Below are 19,631 nucleotides of genomic sequence, written 5' to 3'. Positions count from 1 at the left end.
CCTGTAAGGGAAAGGTGTGCTTAAGAGCTAATTTAATTTCTGAACTGCCATATATTCGGAATGGGAAAAGGTGGGGAAATAGGTTTAAAGGGGGAAATCAGGAGTTTTGCTTTGCCCTTGACAAATATAAGAAATATATTTGATATCCAGGTGGAGAAGTCAGATTGGATCCGAATCTGGAACTCTGGGGTGAGATTTAACTGAAGATATTATTCTGGGAGTCTGCAAACTACAGCACTCTGGTCCATCCGTCTTCTGGGACCACAAACAACTGCAATGCCTTTTTCCCTATTCAGCTGTTTGCATCTGCAGGAGGCTGGACCGTATCCTGTGGGTAACAGGGAGGAAGAAAGAAGCTACGCGCGAGAGCCAATGGCCAGGCAGAGCTCCAGGGGGAACGCCTAGGGTGCATCACTCCTCACGAGGACTAATGAGCAGCGACGTCGGTAAGGACCAGAGCACCGACACAACCGCCTGTCTCCCCTTGCAGCGTAATGTCGTCTCCTCCGGGAAGATGGACACGGGGCAGCCTACGCCCCCCACCTCCCAGAGCCCGGCCTCCCCGCTCCCCACACCTTGCCTCCTGCCCTCCGCCAGCATATCCCCCTAAGCCCGGCTAGATCTCGCTCTCACCCGCCTCCTTCTCCTCACGCCCGGCCATGCTCTCGCCCTTGGCCTTCCGGCCGCAGGGTTCGCGTCCTTGCGGCTCCCTACCGGCCGCGCGCTTCCGAACCATATTGCCCAGGCAAGACTCCCCTAGAGAGTGACGCACCACACCACGGAAAGCTGAAAGCGGACTCCGCCCCACAGGGGAAAAGACGCCGCAACGCCCCTGCCTTACGGACCTAATTAAGCCCATGAAGCTCCGCCCAGCCTCAAATGACCAATACAAACCCTACGAAGCAAGACGGCGCGTAGCAGTATGTTCTCCTTCCGTCGCATTGCGTTTTCGCATTTCCGGAGACAATAACGAGGGGCTCGCGTACTCCCGCGAGAGGCGGGAAAGGGCGCAGGGTTTGAAACATGGCGGACGACGTGGACCAGGTGAGTGGGTTCTGAGTCGCTCGCTCCAGGAGGACTTCTTCGCTATGGGTCCTGGCCCCGCTGGGCTTTGCGTACTAGGGCTACCTTCTCCAGCCTCACCGGAAGGTGGCCTGTCATGCCGCCTGTCTCTGGGTTATCACGGCTTTAAGCTGCCTCTTGGTAACCGCGCCCCCTCCGAATTTTGTCTCAGGCCCTGAGATGTTTTCCTTTCCGAAGCCAGCCTGAAAACTAGTTATTCTTCATGTTGTTAACTTCCTTTCTCTTGAATCTCATCTTCGTCTGCAGGGTGAGAAATATTATCCCTGCCTGCCTTACGGATTCTGATAGAAAGCGTGATAATAAGGCTTACTAGTTACGATTATTTTTTTTTAAAGATTTTATTTATTTGACAGACAGAGATCACAGGTAGGCAGAGGCAGACAGAGAGAGAGGAGGAAGCAGGCTCCCCGCTGAGCAGAGAGCCCGACGCGGGGCTCGATTCCAGGACCCTGGGATTATGACCTGAGCCGAAGGCAGAGGCTTTAACCCACTGAGCCACCCAGGCGCCCCACTAGTTCCGATTATTGAGCGCAGCAGTTTCATCTATCCAACAGATACGTAGTAAACATCGGCTTTATATGGTTAGATACCGTTCTGTGCACCAGAGACACCGGCATTGACGAACATCCCTATCCCCACTTGGAGCTTATATTCTGGGGAATGGCAGATAATAGAAACATGTGCAATAGGTAGGAACTGTAATGTGGTATGAGGAAAACAAGCAAGGAATCGGTCTATAAAATAAGTTGATGGTCCTTCAGGCTTTCTCATCTGCTCTTCTTTTCCCCCAAAATCCTTTTCCTCAGATATATCTGTGGGTGAGGCTGCAACTTAAGCTTTCTCCTGAAATCTCCACCTCAAGCAGGACTCATGTGGCCGCCTACGTAAAACAGCACTCTTTCTTAGTCGCCTTGATTTTTCTTCATAACATGTTGTTAATATTAAATATACTCTTCGTTATTCAGTGTTTTATCTTTCCTTCCAGAATATGAGGGGGCGTTTTGTTGGTTTTTTTTTTTTTTTAATTTTTAAAGATTTTACTTGTTAGAGCACAGCAGGGGTAGGGGCAGAGGTAGAGAGAGAAGCTGACTCCCCACTGAGCAGGGAGCCGGTGGTGGGTCATGATCCCAGGACCTGCGATCATGAGGTGAGCTGAAGGCAGATCCTTAACCTACTGAATCCAGGCACCCAGAATATGAGTTCTTTAAAAACAGGAGTTCTGGGCACCGTCCTGACTATCCTGTTTAGAACAGTGCTGGAAACACTGAACAAATAATTTACTGAACAGATGAATTGGTTAATCCTTTGAAATGGCAGTATTTAAAGCTGCAGGAGGAAGAGTATGTGGCTAGTGGGCATTCTAGACTAAGCCTAAAGGAGCACTAGGGCTCTGTGGTGTGTATCTTATAGTATTACTGTATATTTGTTAATATGCCTCTCCCCACTTGAATGAACTTGAGGGCAGGGACTGACCTCTCTATCATCTCGTAGTTGGTTAGCTCTTCCTTAACAAACACCTGTTTTTCTGGGAGTGGGAACTAGTTTGGTTCCCCACCCCCCTCCACACCCCAATCTAGCTTTTTAAGCTGAGAGCCTGTAGCATTCAGTCACATACCTCCACTAGCCTAATGTACTCACTGAAGAAGCACTCCTTGAATAATCTTACCAACTCCTGGCTTCAACCATCCCTTGCATTTGGATGACTCAGAGTCATCTTAGCCCTGATCCGTCACAGTTCTTTAATTGTTAATAACAAGAACCATTTCTAAGTACTCTCAGATTGCCAGGTACTATTTTAAATACATTAAATATGTTGATTTCATATATTAGCTCATTCTACACTCACAAGATATGAAGGGAAGACATGGCTTCCTCATTTTACTAACAGGGAAGCTGATAATTAGAGATGGCATGATTTTTAATCTGAATTCATAAGTATCACAAGATGTCTGTCAGTGGCTCAGTTAGTTAAGCATTTGACTCCTGATTTTGGTTCAGGGTGGGGTCAGATCAAGCTGCAAATGGAGCTGCGCACTGGGCATGAACCCTGCTTAAGATTCTGACTTTCCCTCTGCCCCTCTGTAAGTGACAGCACGTACTGTCTCATAAATTAAGTAATTGAAATACAGGTTTGAATTTATGTAAGTATCAGATTCAGGAGTTGAACCCATACTGCCTGACTTCAAAGCTAGTGCCTTCAACCAGTATTCTGTATATTCATCTTGTGGCCAGTTGGTACCCTAAACTCAACCTTGACCCAAACTGAACCCATAATCTTCCCTCAAACATTCATGTTTCCTTAGCATTCTGACTAGTGTGTGTGGTAATCATTAAGTGGATGTTTTTCAAATCACTAAGTGATATTTGAGGTAAGGCTAAAGTCCCAGAGACTAACTTCCCATAACTGAAATTGGGTTAGGCAGTTTGGATTTTGAGGCAACAAATACAGTGATGATTATTTTGCCATATAACTACTTCCTGTGTATGTATGTTTCAGCCTTCATTTATACAGCACTTACTATGATCCAGGATCTGTTCTAAGCCTTCATACATGTCATTTAAGCCTCACAACAACAGTATTAGATTGGCACTATTATTACTCACATTTTGCATATTTGGAGACTGAGGCATACAGGGGTCAAGTAACCTGCCCACAATCACACAGTATAGCAATGATTTGAACACCGCACTCCCTAGTTCTGTATTACTAAGCCTGTTTTCTTTCATCAGCAACAAACCACCAACACCGTAGAAGAGCCCCTGGATCTCATCAGGCTCAGCCTGGATGAGCGAATTTATGTGAAAATGAGAAATGACAGAGAGCTTCGAGGCAGATTACATGTAAGTAAATTTATTAAATTACCTTGAAATCAGATTATTTCCTTGTCATCCCTTACTAACCCAACCCCTTTGAAATATAAACACTGTCCAGTGTAGAGGAGTATTTTGAGTGTAGATAAGAGAAAGGTAGGTCATCCATATTTGTACAAGCCAAATGGAACTGCATTTTGTTCATGTTTTTAACATGTTTTCCCCTCACAGAAATGATGTGTTTATTAAAGAACATTTTCATTTCTTTCCTTCTGTTTATTTGTAAATAGCATTTACTCTCCATTCTTACTTCAGTGTTCTTTCAGTTACTGACATGTACATAAATTTTTGTTTTCTTGTGACAAAAATTAAATAGCATAGAAGTACATAGAGTGAAAGGTATAATCCCATTTTTTCTTTTGCTAACCACTTAAAAATCAGGTCTGTGGTCTTTCAGATCTTTTCTGTATATTTACACAAATATACATATATATGTGATCACATGCATATATATGCACTGTATACACCAACTCTAAATAAAAATGGATCTTACTATACATGTTTTTGAGCCCCTTTCTTTTTCACTTAATCTTTCTTGGAGATTATTGATCATGAGTGTATATAAATCTTTATTCTTTTTAATGACAGCATAGAATTCTATATGGTAATAGTGGGTTTTTAAGACTGTTCTCTATTTCTTGCTACTACAAATAATGCTGCAGTATATATCTTTATACATATTTCTTTGTGTGTGTCCGCAAATATTTCTACAGGTTTGGTCCTTTGAAGTGGCGCTATTTATTCAAAAGAGAGTATACTGAACCTTTTGCCCTTTCTTGGCAACTCGTTCGTTTCCTGAGTATATTGTTTTTATTACTGCCATTCTGCCTTAAAGTGATTTAAAATAGCTAGTATTTATTGAGCATTAATTACATGCCAAGTGCATTTATTATAAATGTTTTGTATGGGGGCACCCAAGTGGTTCAATCAGTTACGCGTTCAACTCTTGATTTTGTCTCAGGTCATGATCTCAGGGTCATGGGATTGAGCCACACCTCAGCCTCCACATTCAGCACAGAGTCTGTCCCTCTCCTTCTGCCTCTCCTCCTGCTCTTCTCTCAAATAAATGAATGAAATTTTTTTTTAAGGTTTTATTTATTTATTTGCCAGATCACAAGCAGACAGAGAGGCTGGCAGAGAGAGGGGGAAGCAGGCTCACTGCTGAGCAGGGAGCCTGATGCAGGACTCAATCCCAGGACCCTGAGATCATGACCTGAGCCAAGGGCAGAGGCTTTAACCCACTGAGCCACACAGGTGCCCCTTGAATGAAAAAATTTTAAAAAATAAATAAATAAGTGTTTTGTCTGCAATACCTCATTTAACCTTTAGAACAATTCTGTGAGGGTAGATACTTATTAATCCTGTTTTGCATTTGAAGAAGCTCAGGCTCAGAAAGGTGAAGTTACCTGCTTGAAGTTTAACAGCCAGTAAAGGAAGGGCCAGAATAGGAACTAGGCCTTTTGACTGCATCCCTACTCTTTTAAGTACTTTGATTTTTACTTTCCATAAAACCTAAAGTGAAGGACCTCCTGTACTTGGAGAAGAAGTAGGGACCTAGGGAGACAGTAGCCTTAATACACAGCTAGCTTTACGAGAAGAGGGACCCCCAGAAATGGAATAGTGGCAATTTTGCCAAGAAAAATAGAATAGCGCTTAATCATGTGGGCCAGTGGCACGTGGACAGGCACTCCCGGTTTGTTATGTTGTCTGAGCTCTCAGAGGCTGCTTCTGTTCCCCGCTAGATTTGATTACCTCTATACTAAATGGCCCTCAAACTTCGTGTGTTTGTTTTTTGGCCCTCGTATAGATTTTTGCTCTGTTAGTGTGCTTTGCTACCAGTTCCCCACGTGGCTGATTGGCTGCTTTTATTTTCATACAGTCTGGTCAGCCATTTAATTAATACTGTTAGAGGTAAGCCTCAGTGGGTTCTGAATAAGGCCCCTGGAGTTTCACCTTTCAGTAAAATACATGAGCTTTGGAGTTTGGATTGAGGACATCCCTGAATATCAGAATTGCAGCATTTATTGATTGAGTCCACAAGTGCCAAACACAATTTATTTTGGCTAGATTTTCAGTGGGCAGGGTGTTGCTCTACTTACTTTACATGATGGTGGTTAGGACAGGGAGGGTTGAAGGGTAGTATCCTGTGCCTTTGGGAGACTGCAGTGCCATCGTCTTAGCAGTTGAAGAATTTTATTTCCTTTACTGTCTCTTTCCTGTCATGCTGTTCCAGAGGGAATTGAAAGAAGTCTAGTGAAAAGTGATGAATTTCCCTTTTTTCATAATTAAATATTACAAATGATGTGATTGCCTTGGATGACCAGTAAGGTGGATACTTTAAAAAAAATAATTTCAAGTTATTTTGCGTAAACTCATATAAACAGCTTTGTACTTTTATCAGGTTCATTAAATTATCACTGGAAATAATTTGTGAAGAAACAGTATATTACTAGCAGAGTTATTCTTTGCTTGCATATAAAATTTGTGGTATAAGTATTGTGCAGAAGACCTGTTCATAGTTTCTTAATTTGATTATTAAATTTCTTGGTCCCTCACCTTTCCACTTCAGGCTTATGATCAGCATTTAAATATGATATTGGGAGATGTGGAAGAAACTGTGACTACTATAGAAATTGATGAGGAAACATACGAAGAGATATATAAAGTAAGTCATGCAGTTCTGTTCCTCACTTTTAAAATGTCAATTGTTCTTAGTCTCCAGCAGCTTCACACTTACAGGAAGCCTGTCATGATTGGATACCTAATAGGGCTCAGTAAAGTATAGCAATCAAATGTAAAAGCTTTGGGGTCAGACAGACCTGGTTTCTAGTACTGGTCTGGCCATGTCCTATCTAGGATACACTGGGCCAGGGAATTAACTTGGGAGATTTAATTTCCTCATTCTTAAGTGGGAATACTACCACTACCTCATAGGGTTGCCAGGGTTCATGGATACATGAGAGTGTAAGATGCCTATGTATGCTAATATATGAGAGTAATGCTGGACAATGTTGCTAATGTTTGATATGGATCTGAGCTATAAAAACTAAAACTGAGAAATTCTAAAAGTACTCCTTAAAATTAATAGTAAGCCTAGTACATGTTAGCATAAGTAACATTCTTATTTAACAATAACTAAAAATGGTGAGAAGCATCTTTATTGTACCTGTTTGCAAATTTCTTTCATACCTGGCTTATTTGATGACATCTAGATTCTCATACCTTTCTCTGCATTTAATCTGTTATGTATGTTACTGTTGAAGAAAATGCAGCCTCACAGAGAGGTAGTTAGAAAAAGGAGGAGTATTTTTTGTGGATATTCGCCTTTGATGCTATGTTAAAACTCAACAAGTGGTAGTTTCTTAAAGGTTAGATGCCGGATGCCTGGGTGACTCAGTTGGTTAAGCATCTGCCACACATCATAATCCCAGGGTCCTGGGCTGGAGTCCTGCAATGGGCTCCTTGCTCAGTGGGAAGCCTGCTTCTCTCCCTTCAACCACTGCCACTCCCCCTGCTTGTGTGTTCTCTCTCTCTCTCTCTCTCTGACAAATAAATAAAATCTTGAAAAAAGAAAGTTAATTGCATTGTGGCATCTGAGACCATTATCAGTGAACTTCTCATACTCTTATTATATGCAAATTCATTGGTCTACTTTCGTCCTTTCAGCGGATTTGTTACAATGCAGGATTCTGTAACAACAGGCATGACACTTATCATTTGGAAAATATTAGTTTGTGAAGTTATGCAGATCTTCTGAATGTTGGCATATTTCATTGTTCAATATAAAAGAAGAAAATTACACTTAAATCTTCTAAGTATTGGGAAGCCAGTCTGATGCTCCTAGAGCATAGTGGTTTAAAACATAGACTGAGAGTGTAAGACTGGATTTAAATCTTGACTCCTTCGCAGACCAGCTATTTAATTTTATCACACTACCCAACCTGTCTGTGACAAGTGTCCTTACCTATAAAATGGAGTTGGTAATAGGACCCACTTTATACAGCTATTTAGGATTCATTGAGAGGTTATGTGAAAAGCCTTTAGATTAGCAATAGGCAATAGTAAGTGTTCAGTTGTTAGCATTTGTTGGTTTTTGTAGTTCTGCTTTATCCTGGCTTTCTGTCTTCAACCACTGCTGACTCCTTTACAAATTTTCTTCCTTTCTTCCTGTAAACATGGGCTTTTAAATTTTGATCTATGTTTTTTTCCCCTCAGATCCATCATTTAGTCACTATCCTATGTGATAAGCCCGGAGTCCATACCAGTAATCAGTACAGCACCAAAGCTTGGGCTCTTCATAGATCTAGGCTCAAATGTTTGCTGCTGGTGATTAGTTTCATGACCTTAGGCAAGTTAGAGAAACTTCCTAAGCTTCGGAGGCTTCTGTAAAGTGACAACTATGCCCACCTCCCAGGATTACAACAAAATGCACTAAATTTGGTATGTGTAAAGCTCTGGCGTGTGGTGATTGGTGGCCATTGTGATTGTGGATAAATCTGTATCTGCAGTTACTTTCCTTTTCTGATCTTCACTCTTTCATATCCAGTATTCTAACTGAAAATATTTTCCCTTTTGATGTTATCTTGAACTCAGTGCCTCTAAAGCTAAATTGCTGGTGTTCTTCACCTTCAAAACAAGTCATTTTCAATTCCCTGTTTCTGTTCACGATTTTCTACTATTTAGACCATAAATTGCAGAATTTTCTTGGACTTCTCTCTTTCAGTCACACTGATCAATAACTAATTAGTTGATTCTTCCTTCATGCTGATTTAAATGTGTCATTTTCTTTCCTATTGCCGTGACTCACTCAGGTATTTCCCTTTATGTCCACCTCCATTTCAGCCCATGCACAACTGAGTGCCAAAGTAACTGTCTCACACAATGCTTTCATTTGTTACATTCATGCTTAGAGACATTTAAAGCTTTTTGTGGCCTATAGAGCAAAGCACAAGTTCAGGCTAGGTTAAGACCCTCTTCAGTGTGATTGAAACTTTCTAGTCTCCTCTCGGATGACTCCTCTGGCCATAGTGGTCCACTTGAGTCTTCAAAGTGTGCCCTCTGTAATCCTGCTTCTATTTTTTTTCCCCATAATGTGCCCCCTAACTGGAACGTTGCCCTTTTCTTTTTTTCTGCAAAGCCTGTTTCAAGAACTGCCTCAGTCCCAACTCCTCAGTGACACTTTATCTCTGACCACCTGGGCCTTCTTTCTTCCTTTGGTCATTTCCTCCTTTGGTTGGGTCGTCTAACCTTTGGTACTCTCAGCTGACACTGATCTTACTGACTCTTCATTTCTATAACCCTTTTCATCTTGTGAGCTATTTGATAGCAGAGCCCAGGACATTACTCATACTGTTCCCAGTAGTGCCATGTTAGCTACAGGTGACGAGTATATGTGCAGATTGTTAGAGGAGTATGGGAGAGGGCAGTAGGAGAGATAACAGAGATAAAGTATAGATCTTCTTAACATACAGTGGGGTTACAGCCTGACAAACCCACTCTAAGTTGAAAATACATTTAATACACCTACCAAACATTGTAGCTTAGCCTAGCCTAGCCTACCTTAAATGTCTCAGAACACTTACGTTAGCCTGTAGTTGCCCAAAATCATCTACCACAAAGCCTAGTTTTTAATAAAGTGTTGCATAATCCATGTAGTTTATTGAATAAAGTACTGAAAGTGAAAAACAGAATGGTTGTTAAGTATATTGGTTGTTGACTCTCTTGATCATATGGCTGACTGGGAGCTGTGGCTGCTGCCACTGCCCAGCATCACGGGAGAGTGTTGTACTGCATATAACTAAGACCAGGAAAAGATCAAAATTCAAATTTTGAAGTACAGTTACTTGTGAATGCTTTTTGCTTTCACAAGTAAAGTCAAAAGATAATAAGTCTAAGAACAAAAAAGAGATAAAAGTAGAGGGAAAATATCCAAGAAGAGAACAGAGAAATGGGGTAAAGGAAACTAAGACATGTTGAATAATTGCTGTGAACCAAAGATTTACAGATTTTATTACATTTAATCCGGTAACAGGCCAGCAGTGTTATTCCAACTTTGTAGCCTAGGAAACCCAGGTTCAGCTAGGAAGAGATATGGTAAGATTTTCCAATACCAGCCTAACTGCCTTCAAAGCCTGTTGGGTTCATTTCTATGTATTAGGGCCTGGGGCTCAAAGTAGTTGACGATGGAATTGATGACAGTGGTATCTTCAAGTTAGCAGTATGGCACTAGTTCTTTTGGAGAGCTCAGAAGTAGCTGAGCTAACATGGGTAGACTGCCCGTTCTATAAATCTCTAGGATCTGGCAGACCATGCTCTGTCCCTGCTATGGTGTGCTTTAAAATCTAACTTAGAAAGTGCCCACTATACAGAAAAATTGTGGGTGCCTTGAATGTGAGCAGTTAGGCAAAATAGCTTCAGAGAGATAACACTAGAATATGGACAAGTATTCTGTCATAAGGTAAACTGACTCTAACAGTAAACAAGTGGAAATGGGAGGGATTGGAGAGTTAACCTTTGCTGAATGCTTGCTATATGTCAAGTGCTGTGCCATGCATTTTACATACATCATGTATAATTCTAATAGCTCAGTAAAATAGGCCTAGGTTAAAGCTAATTGGCAGTACTATCTCCAGAAAAGTATATAGTATGCAGTATTTCCCAAACTTAAATAAGCATAGTACTTTTTGCCTTAAGAATGCATATTGCTACATAACAGATTACCCCAAAACTTAAAAGCTTAAAAGCACATACATTTATTACCTCACCATTTCTATAGGTCAGGTGTCCAGACGCAGCATAGCTGGGTCTTCTGCTTCAGGGTCTTTGATGAAGCTACGCAAGGGCTGGAGTCTCATCTAAAGGCTCAGCTGAGGAAGAATCTGCTTCCAATCTCATTCACATTGATGTTGGACTGAAAGCCTCCATTTTTGCCATTGGGTCTTCACTACTTGGCAGCTTGCTTCATCAAACCTCGTGAGAGAGTTGGCTAGCAAGATGGAAGTCAACTTTTTTATGGAATCTAATTATGATAGTGACTCCCATTACCTTTGCTGTATTATGTTGGTTAGAAGCAAGGCATAAGTTTCACCCACACTCAAAAGGAGAGGATTTCACAAGGTTGTGAACACCAGGAAGCATGAGGATCATTAAGGGCAATCGTAGAAGCTACTTGTCTTGGAAGATGCTGCCATGTTCATTTCTGTTCACTGAATCTCCAGAAAACTATCATTGAATTAATGGAGAATCATTACAGATGAAGTGGATTCCACAGGAAGGGAAGGAACTTTTTAGTTCAGAAATATGACCACTGAGTAAGAAATTTAAGTAAAATATATCAATTATTTTGATGAACACGGACTCTTTCACTAAACTTGCTGCCCTTGAACTAAGCATACCTTTTGCAAGTGGAAGGAAACCAGAAGGAATAACTGCTTCATAACAGCAGTCACATGACACTTGTTTCTCAGAGAGTGCTTCTTAAGAGTATGCACCTTAAAGCCGGAGCTTTGGCATCACCCTCCACTGTGTTTGAAATGCAAACTCATGGGCCACACCCTGACCTAAATGAGACTCTGGGCTTGGAGCCTAGGAAACTGTCTTAGGAGCTGGTAAAGAGGTGATTCTTTATGCACGATTGAGAGCCACCGTCCTGAGTGTTACAGGGAAGAGTTAGATTACTTTTTCAGTGATAGATAAGTGTACTTGAGTTTAGCATACTAGTAAATATAGAAATTTAGTGAGGGATTCTCCTTTTATGTTAGTTCCAGTACCCAAGAAGCTCATAAAATGTGGTTTTCACATTTTAAAAAAAGTTATGAAAACACAGTCATCATGAGCACGCTATGAACATGTACACTGAAGATACAAGAGTTGTGTCTCTCCACGATGTCAGCTTTATTCAGTCACGAAGCAAGGCTAACTTAATTATAAAGCAGGTTCGGGATTCCAAACTCAATGACATTTCACCCCGTGATTAACTTGGCTTCTTACACAGTACACAAAGCAGAGCACAAGACAGGCCACACAGCAAACAAGATAACACAGAGGGCCGGAAGTTAACAAACCAAACGCCAAGTGAGTCTGTGGAGGCGCAGTGGAGATAAAAGCTCGTCCAGTCCAGGTCAGCTCTTGGCACTTGCTGCTTCTGATGTTCAGTAAAGGTTCTCAGTTCTGTGTGGAGATCAGTCGGACAGAGAGCCTCTGGCGGCAGCTGCCCTTTTGAAGTGGTCAGACGGAGGGAGGGGCCCTTATCTAAGCCTTCCCTTTTGAAGGGATTTAATCAGTCTTGGGCCCCTGTACATCTCCTCTGCTTCTGCTTGCTGTCAGTTCTGGGGTATCATCATCTGGTTCTGGTGTCGGTAATATCAGGTAGCTGCAGCCCACTTAAGCTCCTCCTGTCACTGCTTGACACGGCCCCCCGCGCAACATGAAGGACTCCATCTTGCTCTCTACAACTGCTCTTACTAATGCTTTCTGCCTGGCAGAATGAATTAATTACCATTGCCCCTCCCACATCCTCTGTAGCAGAGCAGGGACAGGATAATTGCCCCCCCCTACCCCCCCCCCCCCCCCAAAAAAAAAAACCTCTCTTTGGAATGGAAACAGAGCAGAATCCCCTGGAGAGTTGTTCCTGACCTGGTAGTAAAAGTAATGTCTTTTAGGTCAAGTGTGTCCCATGTGGTATTTGGAACATATTTACACCAAGAAAATTCTTTTCTATTTATGTGGAATTCAAATTTAATTAAGCAGTCTGGGGGTTTTTTTGTTTTGTTTTTTGTTTTGTTTTAGATTTTGAGAGAGAGACAGTGAGAGCGAGCATGAGCGAGAAGGTCAGAGGGAGAAGCAGACTCCCCATGGAGCTGGGAGCCCGATGCGGGACTCCATCCTGGGGTTCCAGGATCATGACTTGAGCCGAAGGCAGTCGTCCAACCATCTGAGCCACTCAGGCGTCCCATAAGAAGTCTGTATTTTTATTTGCTAAATCTGGCAACCCTAAGTCGGGGCTGCAGAGTTTTCACAGTCAAGTTCTTGCTTATGGTGGAAGACAAATAGTCAAGGGCTTTTTTAGCCAGGTTTAGTTTCTTTGAATGCAAATTCTTAAAAGCTTAGGACTTCACCTGTGTCTGATCTTCAGTTCTATGGGCCAGTAACCTCAAAGTTCTTGCCTGTACGTGGCTTGCTGATGCTGCAATTTAGTTTCTTCCCCCTGTTCCTCTCTCTAATTAACATTGACCCTTAACGCCATTTGCCTAAATTTGGGTGGGAAGGCAGCACCCTTAATCTGATCCTTGCCTCAGGGCTGAGTTTGTTTAACTGAGAAGGTTTACTAGGCTTGGTCCCCAAAGCTTTTGTTCTTGTTTATTGTCTATAGTTCTGGATCTAAAGGCAGTTGGCTTTTTGAACCAGTGAATCCTATTTCTTGTAATCTTTGCTTGAAAACCAGCTCAGTCTTGCCTGGGCTTATCTCTTATACTACCCTGCTGAGTGCATCAGCAACTAACATTTGGCTTTTCCAACCTCTTTCCCTAGAACCTTTAGGTTTAGGAGGCCCTTAGACTACTTACCAAGTCATTGCAGGTAACAGTTGTACCCCACGTTTTGCCAAAGCATAAGAGGATTTTAGATATTCGTTATCTGTTTCCTTACTTCCCAAGTCTCAACCTGTAGGCTAGTGCCCCCAGGGTACTCATTCCGCATGTGTGAGTACAATGGCACATGGAAGCACCAGCTAATGACTCAGCACAGCAGAATTTTATTTCTCACCCATATAACAGTCCTGAGTGGAGTTTGAGTTTAGCATAGCTTTCTTCCACATGCTCAGTCAAGGACCCAGGCTTCCTCTGTCCTATGGCCCTGCCATCTTCAGAGTTCATTATCTGAGTCCCATCTAGTCATGTGGGGAAGACCACAGAGAGGCATTCATAAAAGGTTAATGGGTCAGTCACTTGTGTTTTCTTCCAATTTGTTAAAACCCAATCCTATGGCTGCACCTAGTTGCAGGGGAACATGAGTAATGTAGCTGTGTGCCAGGAAGGGGAAGAGAATGGATTTTGGTGGATAGCTCCACTCTGCCCCAATTGTTGACGTCTAGAAGAAACAAGTAAACAGTTAATTCAATGGTTCATTGTGCTACAAAGGTAAGTAAGTGGTCAGGTTTTCAAATCAATTTGTGTTATGGTGAATCTATGTTATTTTTTGTTTTGTTTTCAAATTTCTCAAAAAATAAAAATGCTACTATGTATTTGTTATAAATGTGTTGTGTTTTTGTTTTCCTCTTCCAGTCAACAAAACGGAATATTCCGATGCTTTTTGTCCGGGGAGATGGTGTTGTACTAGTTGCCCCTCCATTAAGAGTTGGCTGAAACAAAGAATTTATCGTGTCTGGAATATAGGAGTTTTTGTATGATTGCCTCTTTAAATGTAGAAGACATTCAAAAGAGAAACCTGCGTAAATTTGGATATTAAGAAGTGACCAAGGATTCTTCCACTCCTGAAATGAGTTGATTTACAGATAACTCAAAAATTCTGCACGCTAACGGGCATTTTAATTTTATTTCCAGTGCTTTCAATAAATGTGATCGCCAAGATGCAGAACTCTTTTCAGGAATTAATTTGTTCTGTTGTTTTCTCAGACAATTTCTGGGTTTGCTTTTCTTTTAAATTAAACTTGTTGTTTCCTTTTTTGATACATATTTTTTTTCATGCAGTCTCCTGTCTTGTGAATTCTTTAAGCACACATCTTACATTGACTTTATTTGTACACATTTATCTGTGCATGCACTAGGTTTGAGACACCAAGGGGAGTATTGAAAACTACAGTTTTGCCAATATGTGTCCTTCCTTGAGTCTTCTGGGTAGGCAGTTCTTTAAACCAAGAATTGGAGGACAGGGAGATAAGTGCTGATGTAATAACGCATATATAGGATGTCATAAGAGCACAGAGAAGAGAGCCCAAAGAACATGTTGAGTGGGCAGGTGGCTGTGGGGGAGGTATCATGCCATTGTAAATGTTAATGTGGCCATGAGCTGTGAAGCATGATTTCTGTTACTTCTGCTCAGTCTGACTGATCTCTAAGGTCAGGCTCTGGTAGTTATACACCAGTGTGGTTCAGCTTGGTCCTCTCTACCAATGCTGCCCATATTTTAAGACTCACAGAACATTTTTCCCCTCTTGGATCACAGGCCATTATTGGTGACAGGTCTACAACAACATACCTGAGTTGCACAATAAAACAAAGCTCCTTTTATTTCTAGCTTCAGTAAGCAGTTCATGCTTGAAAGGGAAAGAGGAAAGTATGTATGTTTTGCAGTCTCTAAAACTTTATTTATGCAGGAATTAGAACTTGACATCCTCTACTTAGTAGGTTGTACCATTTTGAACTGTAGAAAATCTGATAATGTGGATGGCTTGCCTGTAAATATGCTGGATGTGTGTTTGTTAATCTATTACCCAGCACGATATGCTAATTACGCACAATATTTTAAGCCATGTGCAGGAAGGACACTTTGGTTAAACATTGTGTAAAAAGATTTTATTTTCATTATTTATTGTACTTGTCCCTACAAGTTAATGGAAGGGGGAAGACAAGTGTGGGCAAGCTGGCAGGTTTTATCTTATGTGAATAGACAAGAGAGAACCTTCCTTTGCTTCTGCTTACCCCCACAATTTGTCCTTGGGCTTCAGTATTCCGGGAGGTAACCTGTTTACATTAGCCTGTTCAGTATGGGAAAAAATGGGACCTGTGCTTCTGGTGGTAGCAAATGGCCGATCCTTTGGATCACCCTTTCCTAGTAGAACTCTTGCCTAGATGATGATCTAGGATGATTACCATAATGTACTGAACGAAGTATACCTGGCAAAGGTGGTTTGTGTGTGTATCCCTATTTAGTCTTTATGACAACTCTCCTACAGAATGTTACAAGACAGTGAAACTTAAAGAGCTCGTGTTGCTTGCCTGTGGTCCTATAGCTAGCATGGGGCAGTAGGTGTGAATCTGCTGGGCTCTTATCAAGCATTTTGTGGACACCCCTGGCTCTGGGTAGTATATTGCACCTAATGCCCACCACAGCCCTGACATGACTGGCCATCTGGTCCTCTTGCTCTGCCACGCCGTCTAGTTCTTTCCAGGGCTGTGTTTATTTTAGTGGCTTCTGATATCCATGATTAGACCCTGGATACTTCTGTTCTTGATCATCTTTCTCCTTTTTTCCTAGAAGTGATAGATTATACTAGAACTTTTGGCAGTGAGGGGTGTTGTTCACATACCAAGGTTTCTAGAAACCGTGGGCCTTTAAAATCACACTGCTGCCGTCATGTGCCAGTAAGACTCAGCTGCAACATAACAAACATCCACCCACCTCCTGGCTGCTAAGATACAGGGAGAGGGACCATAAAAGATCAGCTGCAGGGTAACCACTTGCATGTTACCAGACAGAGGAAAAGGAGGCAGTGTGCGTTTGGGGAGCACTTTCGTGGTTCTTGCTACCTACCTGGAGGGTTGATGTCAGCACTCATTCTGCAACAGGGACAGCTCAAGCAGCAACCTGACAGCCCTCATCAAGGCTGCACAGTGCTGCCCTCTGAAGGCTTACACAATATGAGGGCACCCTGGAGCCATGCCTTGGACTCAAATTCCGCACAGCACTCTGAGCTCCAGCCAGCTGGACATCCTGTGGTCATTGGAGCTGGTGATGAGGTTTCTGCAACATGGTGTCACATAGCTCAAGAGGAGCCTTCTGACCATCTCTCCTTTGGAAGTCTCTCCAGCAGATGCCATACTTAGATCCCTGTCTTGGTGGTTTCCTGAAGGAGATTGTTACGAATTGTCATTGCTTCCTACAAAGGAAGATGGACAGACAAAATATAGGACCATGCATTTATCTTTGAGATGAAATGTGCCCAAATTGAAACCCAAGTAACTCAAGTATCTCGAGTTAGATTAAAATCATTAGGTACAAGTGGACAATTTTCATACATTTCAAATAGTGGTTTTTTTAAAGATCTGCATAAACTCTTCCTGTACCCCAAGGGAGAAACTGGCTTCATACACCCTTTTATTACAAAAATACCTGTTACCCACAATGCATTTAGCCTATAGTCAGGAGAGGAATGTTCCACTGGGAGTGTTTGCCAGCCAGGGAGCAATGCTCACCTGTGTCGAACCAGGAAAAGAACTGGAAATTCCAGGAGTCATTCTGGCAGAATCAAGAGGCCCAGGAGGTGTTTCTGCCACTCAGTGCCAATGAACTATATGGACAAGCGCTACCCTGTAGCAGAGCAGGCTTACAACCTACCAGCCAATAGCAGTGGTCTCACTCTCAGTTGGTTCATGTGCAGGTCCACAGCCAGTCATCATGGTCATGAGAATGTAGGGCTCTGACAGGCCTGAGCCACACCCCCATACTGGAAATAAGCAAGATTAGCCCTACCTGAGCCCTATGGCCTGTGCATAAAGGGGGTAGTTCTCTAAATGGAACCCGAGGAAAGGATGGATGGGAGCTGAGGACAAAAAATGCCTGTTAGATAGAGGTGACTTATAGTCTCCTAATTTATGGACAAAAGACTCCTTTAATTTACTTGATAACTGGTAAGATTTCTTGGAACACACCCTAGAGTGGACACCCTGATTTGAAGCCATTGCCCTGGAATCTAGTAGGAGGTCCTGGATCCTGAGGGGAAGTCAGCGTGGGTGGAGCTTAGACTTATTCCATGACTGGGCCTGATGATAGCTGGAGTCTCCTCTGGTAGTTAGGTGTGGTGGGAACTGCCACACAGGAGGGTATTGGGCTGAGTGGAGGTACTGGAGTCCTTGGAGCTCTGAAGCAGGTGGGTTACTTGTAGGATGTGAGTGAAGTACACAGCCCCACAAGACAGGTGGCTGCTTAAGAGCAAGGACAGTGTACCCACAACCCCTGGCATGGGACCTGGCCAAGAGTTTGTCTTCAGTAAATGCTAAATGAGTTATTGAGTCACAGGAAAACCAGTGACAACACTCTGGGTAGAAGGAGCAAATGGTACTATTTTCTCTCCAGCTTTATGGAGGTATTATTGAAAAAATTACAAGACTCATAAAATGCTTGTGGGATTTGATAGATGTATACATTGTGAAAGGACTGTCACCATGTAGTTAAGTGACACATCCATCACCTCACAGTTTTTTTTGTTTCATTTATTTGTTTGGGGGTTTTGTTGTTTTTTGTTGGTGGTGAGAACATTTAAGTTCTCTCTGAGCACGTTGCAGTTATACAATATAGGGTCATCAATTCTAGTTACCATGTATTACATTAGATCGTCAGACCTTACTCACCCTTACCAGCCTCTCCCTATTTCCCCAACCCCAGCCCCTGAAAACCATTATTCTAATCTCCAAAGGTTTGATTTCTTTCTTTCTTTTAAGTTCCACATATAAGTGGTACCATGTAGTATTTGTCTTTGGCTTATTTCACTTAGTGTAACTCCCTCAAGGTCTACCCATGTTTCAAATGAAAGGATTTCCATTTATGGCTGATTAATACACACACACACACATATACACATATACATATACACCACAATTTCTTTATCTGTTCATGGCAAATAACACTTCCAAGGTGAACTTGGCACACTTTTCCAGATGTTGTGATGTCCTCCATATAACTGGACAATGCTTCCCACTTCTTTGCCCCAGTCATCTCGTCTCCATTACCATTTACCTGAGAATAACAGTATGTGCCAACTATAGACACCAAACTAGTTATCAATTTACATGGAAAACTAACACCAAGAAATGAGGAAGCCAAGGCCAAGTGTTTTAAATTCCTTTTAGATCCATTGCTCACTTTTAATACCCAGAGCATGTAGATTCTTATTTTCTTGGCTGCTTCTCAAAGCTTGCTGGATGTGGAAGCAACATGCCCCACTGCAGTTCCTGGTATTGATGACCCCAGAGAAATTCTTTTCTTGGCTCCCATCCCACCCACCTACAAGCCTGTGGGGATCTGGGCTCTGGATGTTGACAGCATCTCCACAGAGTTGCCCTTGGTGGGTAGGAAAACTAACCAGAGAGTCTGGAAGTGTGGTAGAGTCATAAACCTGGCTTTAAATTCTAGCTGTGCCATGTACCAGCTAGGCAAATTATATATGCCTGAAGCTGTATGCTGTAAGGAGAGCATTTATATAAATGGCCTAGGATGGTGCCTGGAATGTCCCTTGACACATCACACGCACCAGTTGCAGAAACCACAGAAGTGGAGACTATATTGGAGGCCAGTTCCGTTTTCTAAGGTCACTCATTCATCTTAGTCCAACTATCCCCACTCTTTTTCTCCCTAGATAGTTTGCAGGAGGATCATGAATGTGAAATAGTTTAATTCAATCAATTAAAAATTGTTATCAAAGTCTACTAACTGCCAGGCTCTGTCAATAGAGGACCAAACAAAACAAAATGAGTACACAATGCTAAGTGCTACGAAAGACATGGATGGTAAGGAAAAGGAGCATGACAGTAGCAGGGAAGAAGGCAGAATATCAGGGAGGCTCAGAGAAAGGTTGTCCAACCAGGTAACATTTGAGCAGACATCTGCAGAGCTAGAGGGAGCTGGCCCCGTTGGGAATTGGCAAAACAGCATTGGTCCAGGCAACTGGAACCCATGCCGAAGCTCTGAGGCAAGAACAGAGGGTCAGCAAGGAGGCCAGTAGG

The 19,631-nt window shown here is 42.3% G+C and overlaps 2 protein-coding genes across 3 annotated transcripts in view; one reads left to right on the top strand and one right to left on the bottom strand.

Moving 5' to 3' along the window:
- Window positions 1-839, bottom strand: part of XPC (XPC complex subunit, DNA damage recognition and repair factor) — a 53,152-nt gene extending 52,313 nt beyond the window's left edge. The window contains exon 1 of one of the 2 annotated variants that reach the window (XM_059390398.1): window positions 634-839. In XM_059390398.1, the coding sequence (XP_059246381.1) occupies window positions 634-736 (103 nt within the window). In that variant the 5' untranslated portion in view covers window positions 737-839. The remainder of the gene's footprint in view (window positions 1-633) is intronic. The other variant, XM_059390399.1, reaches the window with a different exon arrangement.
- A 96-nt stretch (window positions 840-935) lies between these two features.
- LSM3 (LSM3 homolog, U6 small nuclear RNA and mRNA degradation associated) lies at window positions 936-14,645 on the top strand. The gene is made up of 4 exons (XM_059390400.1): window positions 936-1,044; window positions 3,814-3,924; window positions 6,524-6,619; window positions 14,235-14,645. The coding sequence occupies exons 1-4, from the start codon at window positions 1,024-1,026 to the stop codon at window positions 14,313-14,315; spliced, it is 309 nt and encodes a 102-aa protein (XP_059246383.1). The 5' UTR covers window positions 936-1,023; the 3' UTR covers window positions 14,316-14,645.
- The last annotated feature ends 4,986 nt before the right edge of the window (window positions 14,646-19,631 follow it).

The sequence above is a fragment of the Mustela nigripes genome, chromosome 2 (genome assembly GCF_022355385.1).
Source record: "Mustela nigripes isolate SB6536 chromosome 2, MUSNIG.SB6536, whole genome shotgun sequence".
Taxonomy (NCBI): domain Eukaryota; kingdom Metazoa; phylum Chordata; class Mammalia; order Carnivora; family Mustelidae; genus Mustela; species Mustela nigripes.
This window is presented reverse-complemented; position numbering and strand designations above follow the sequence as displayed.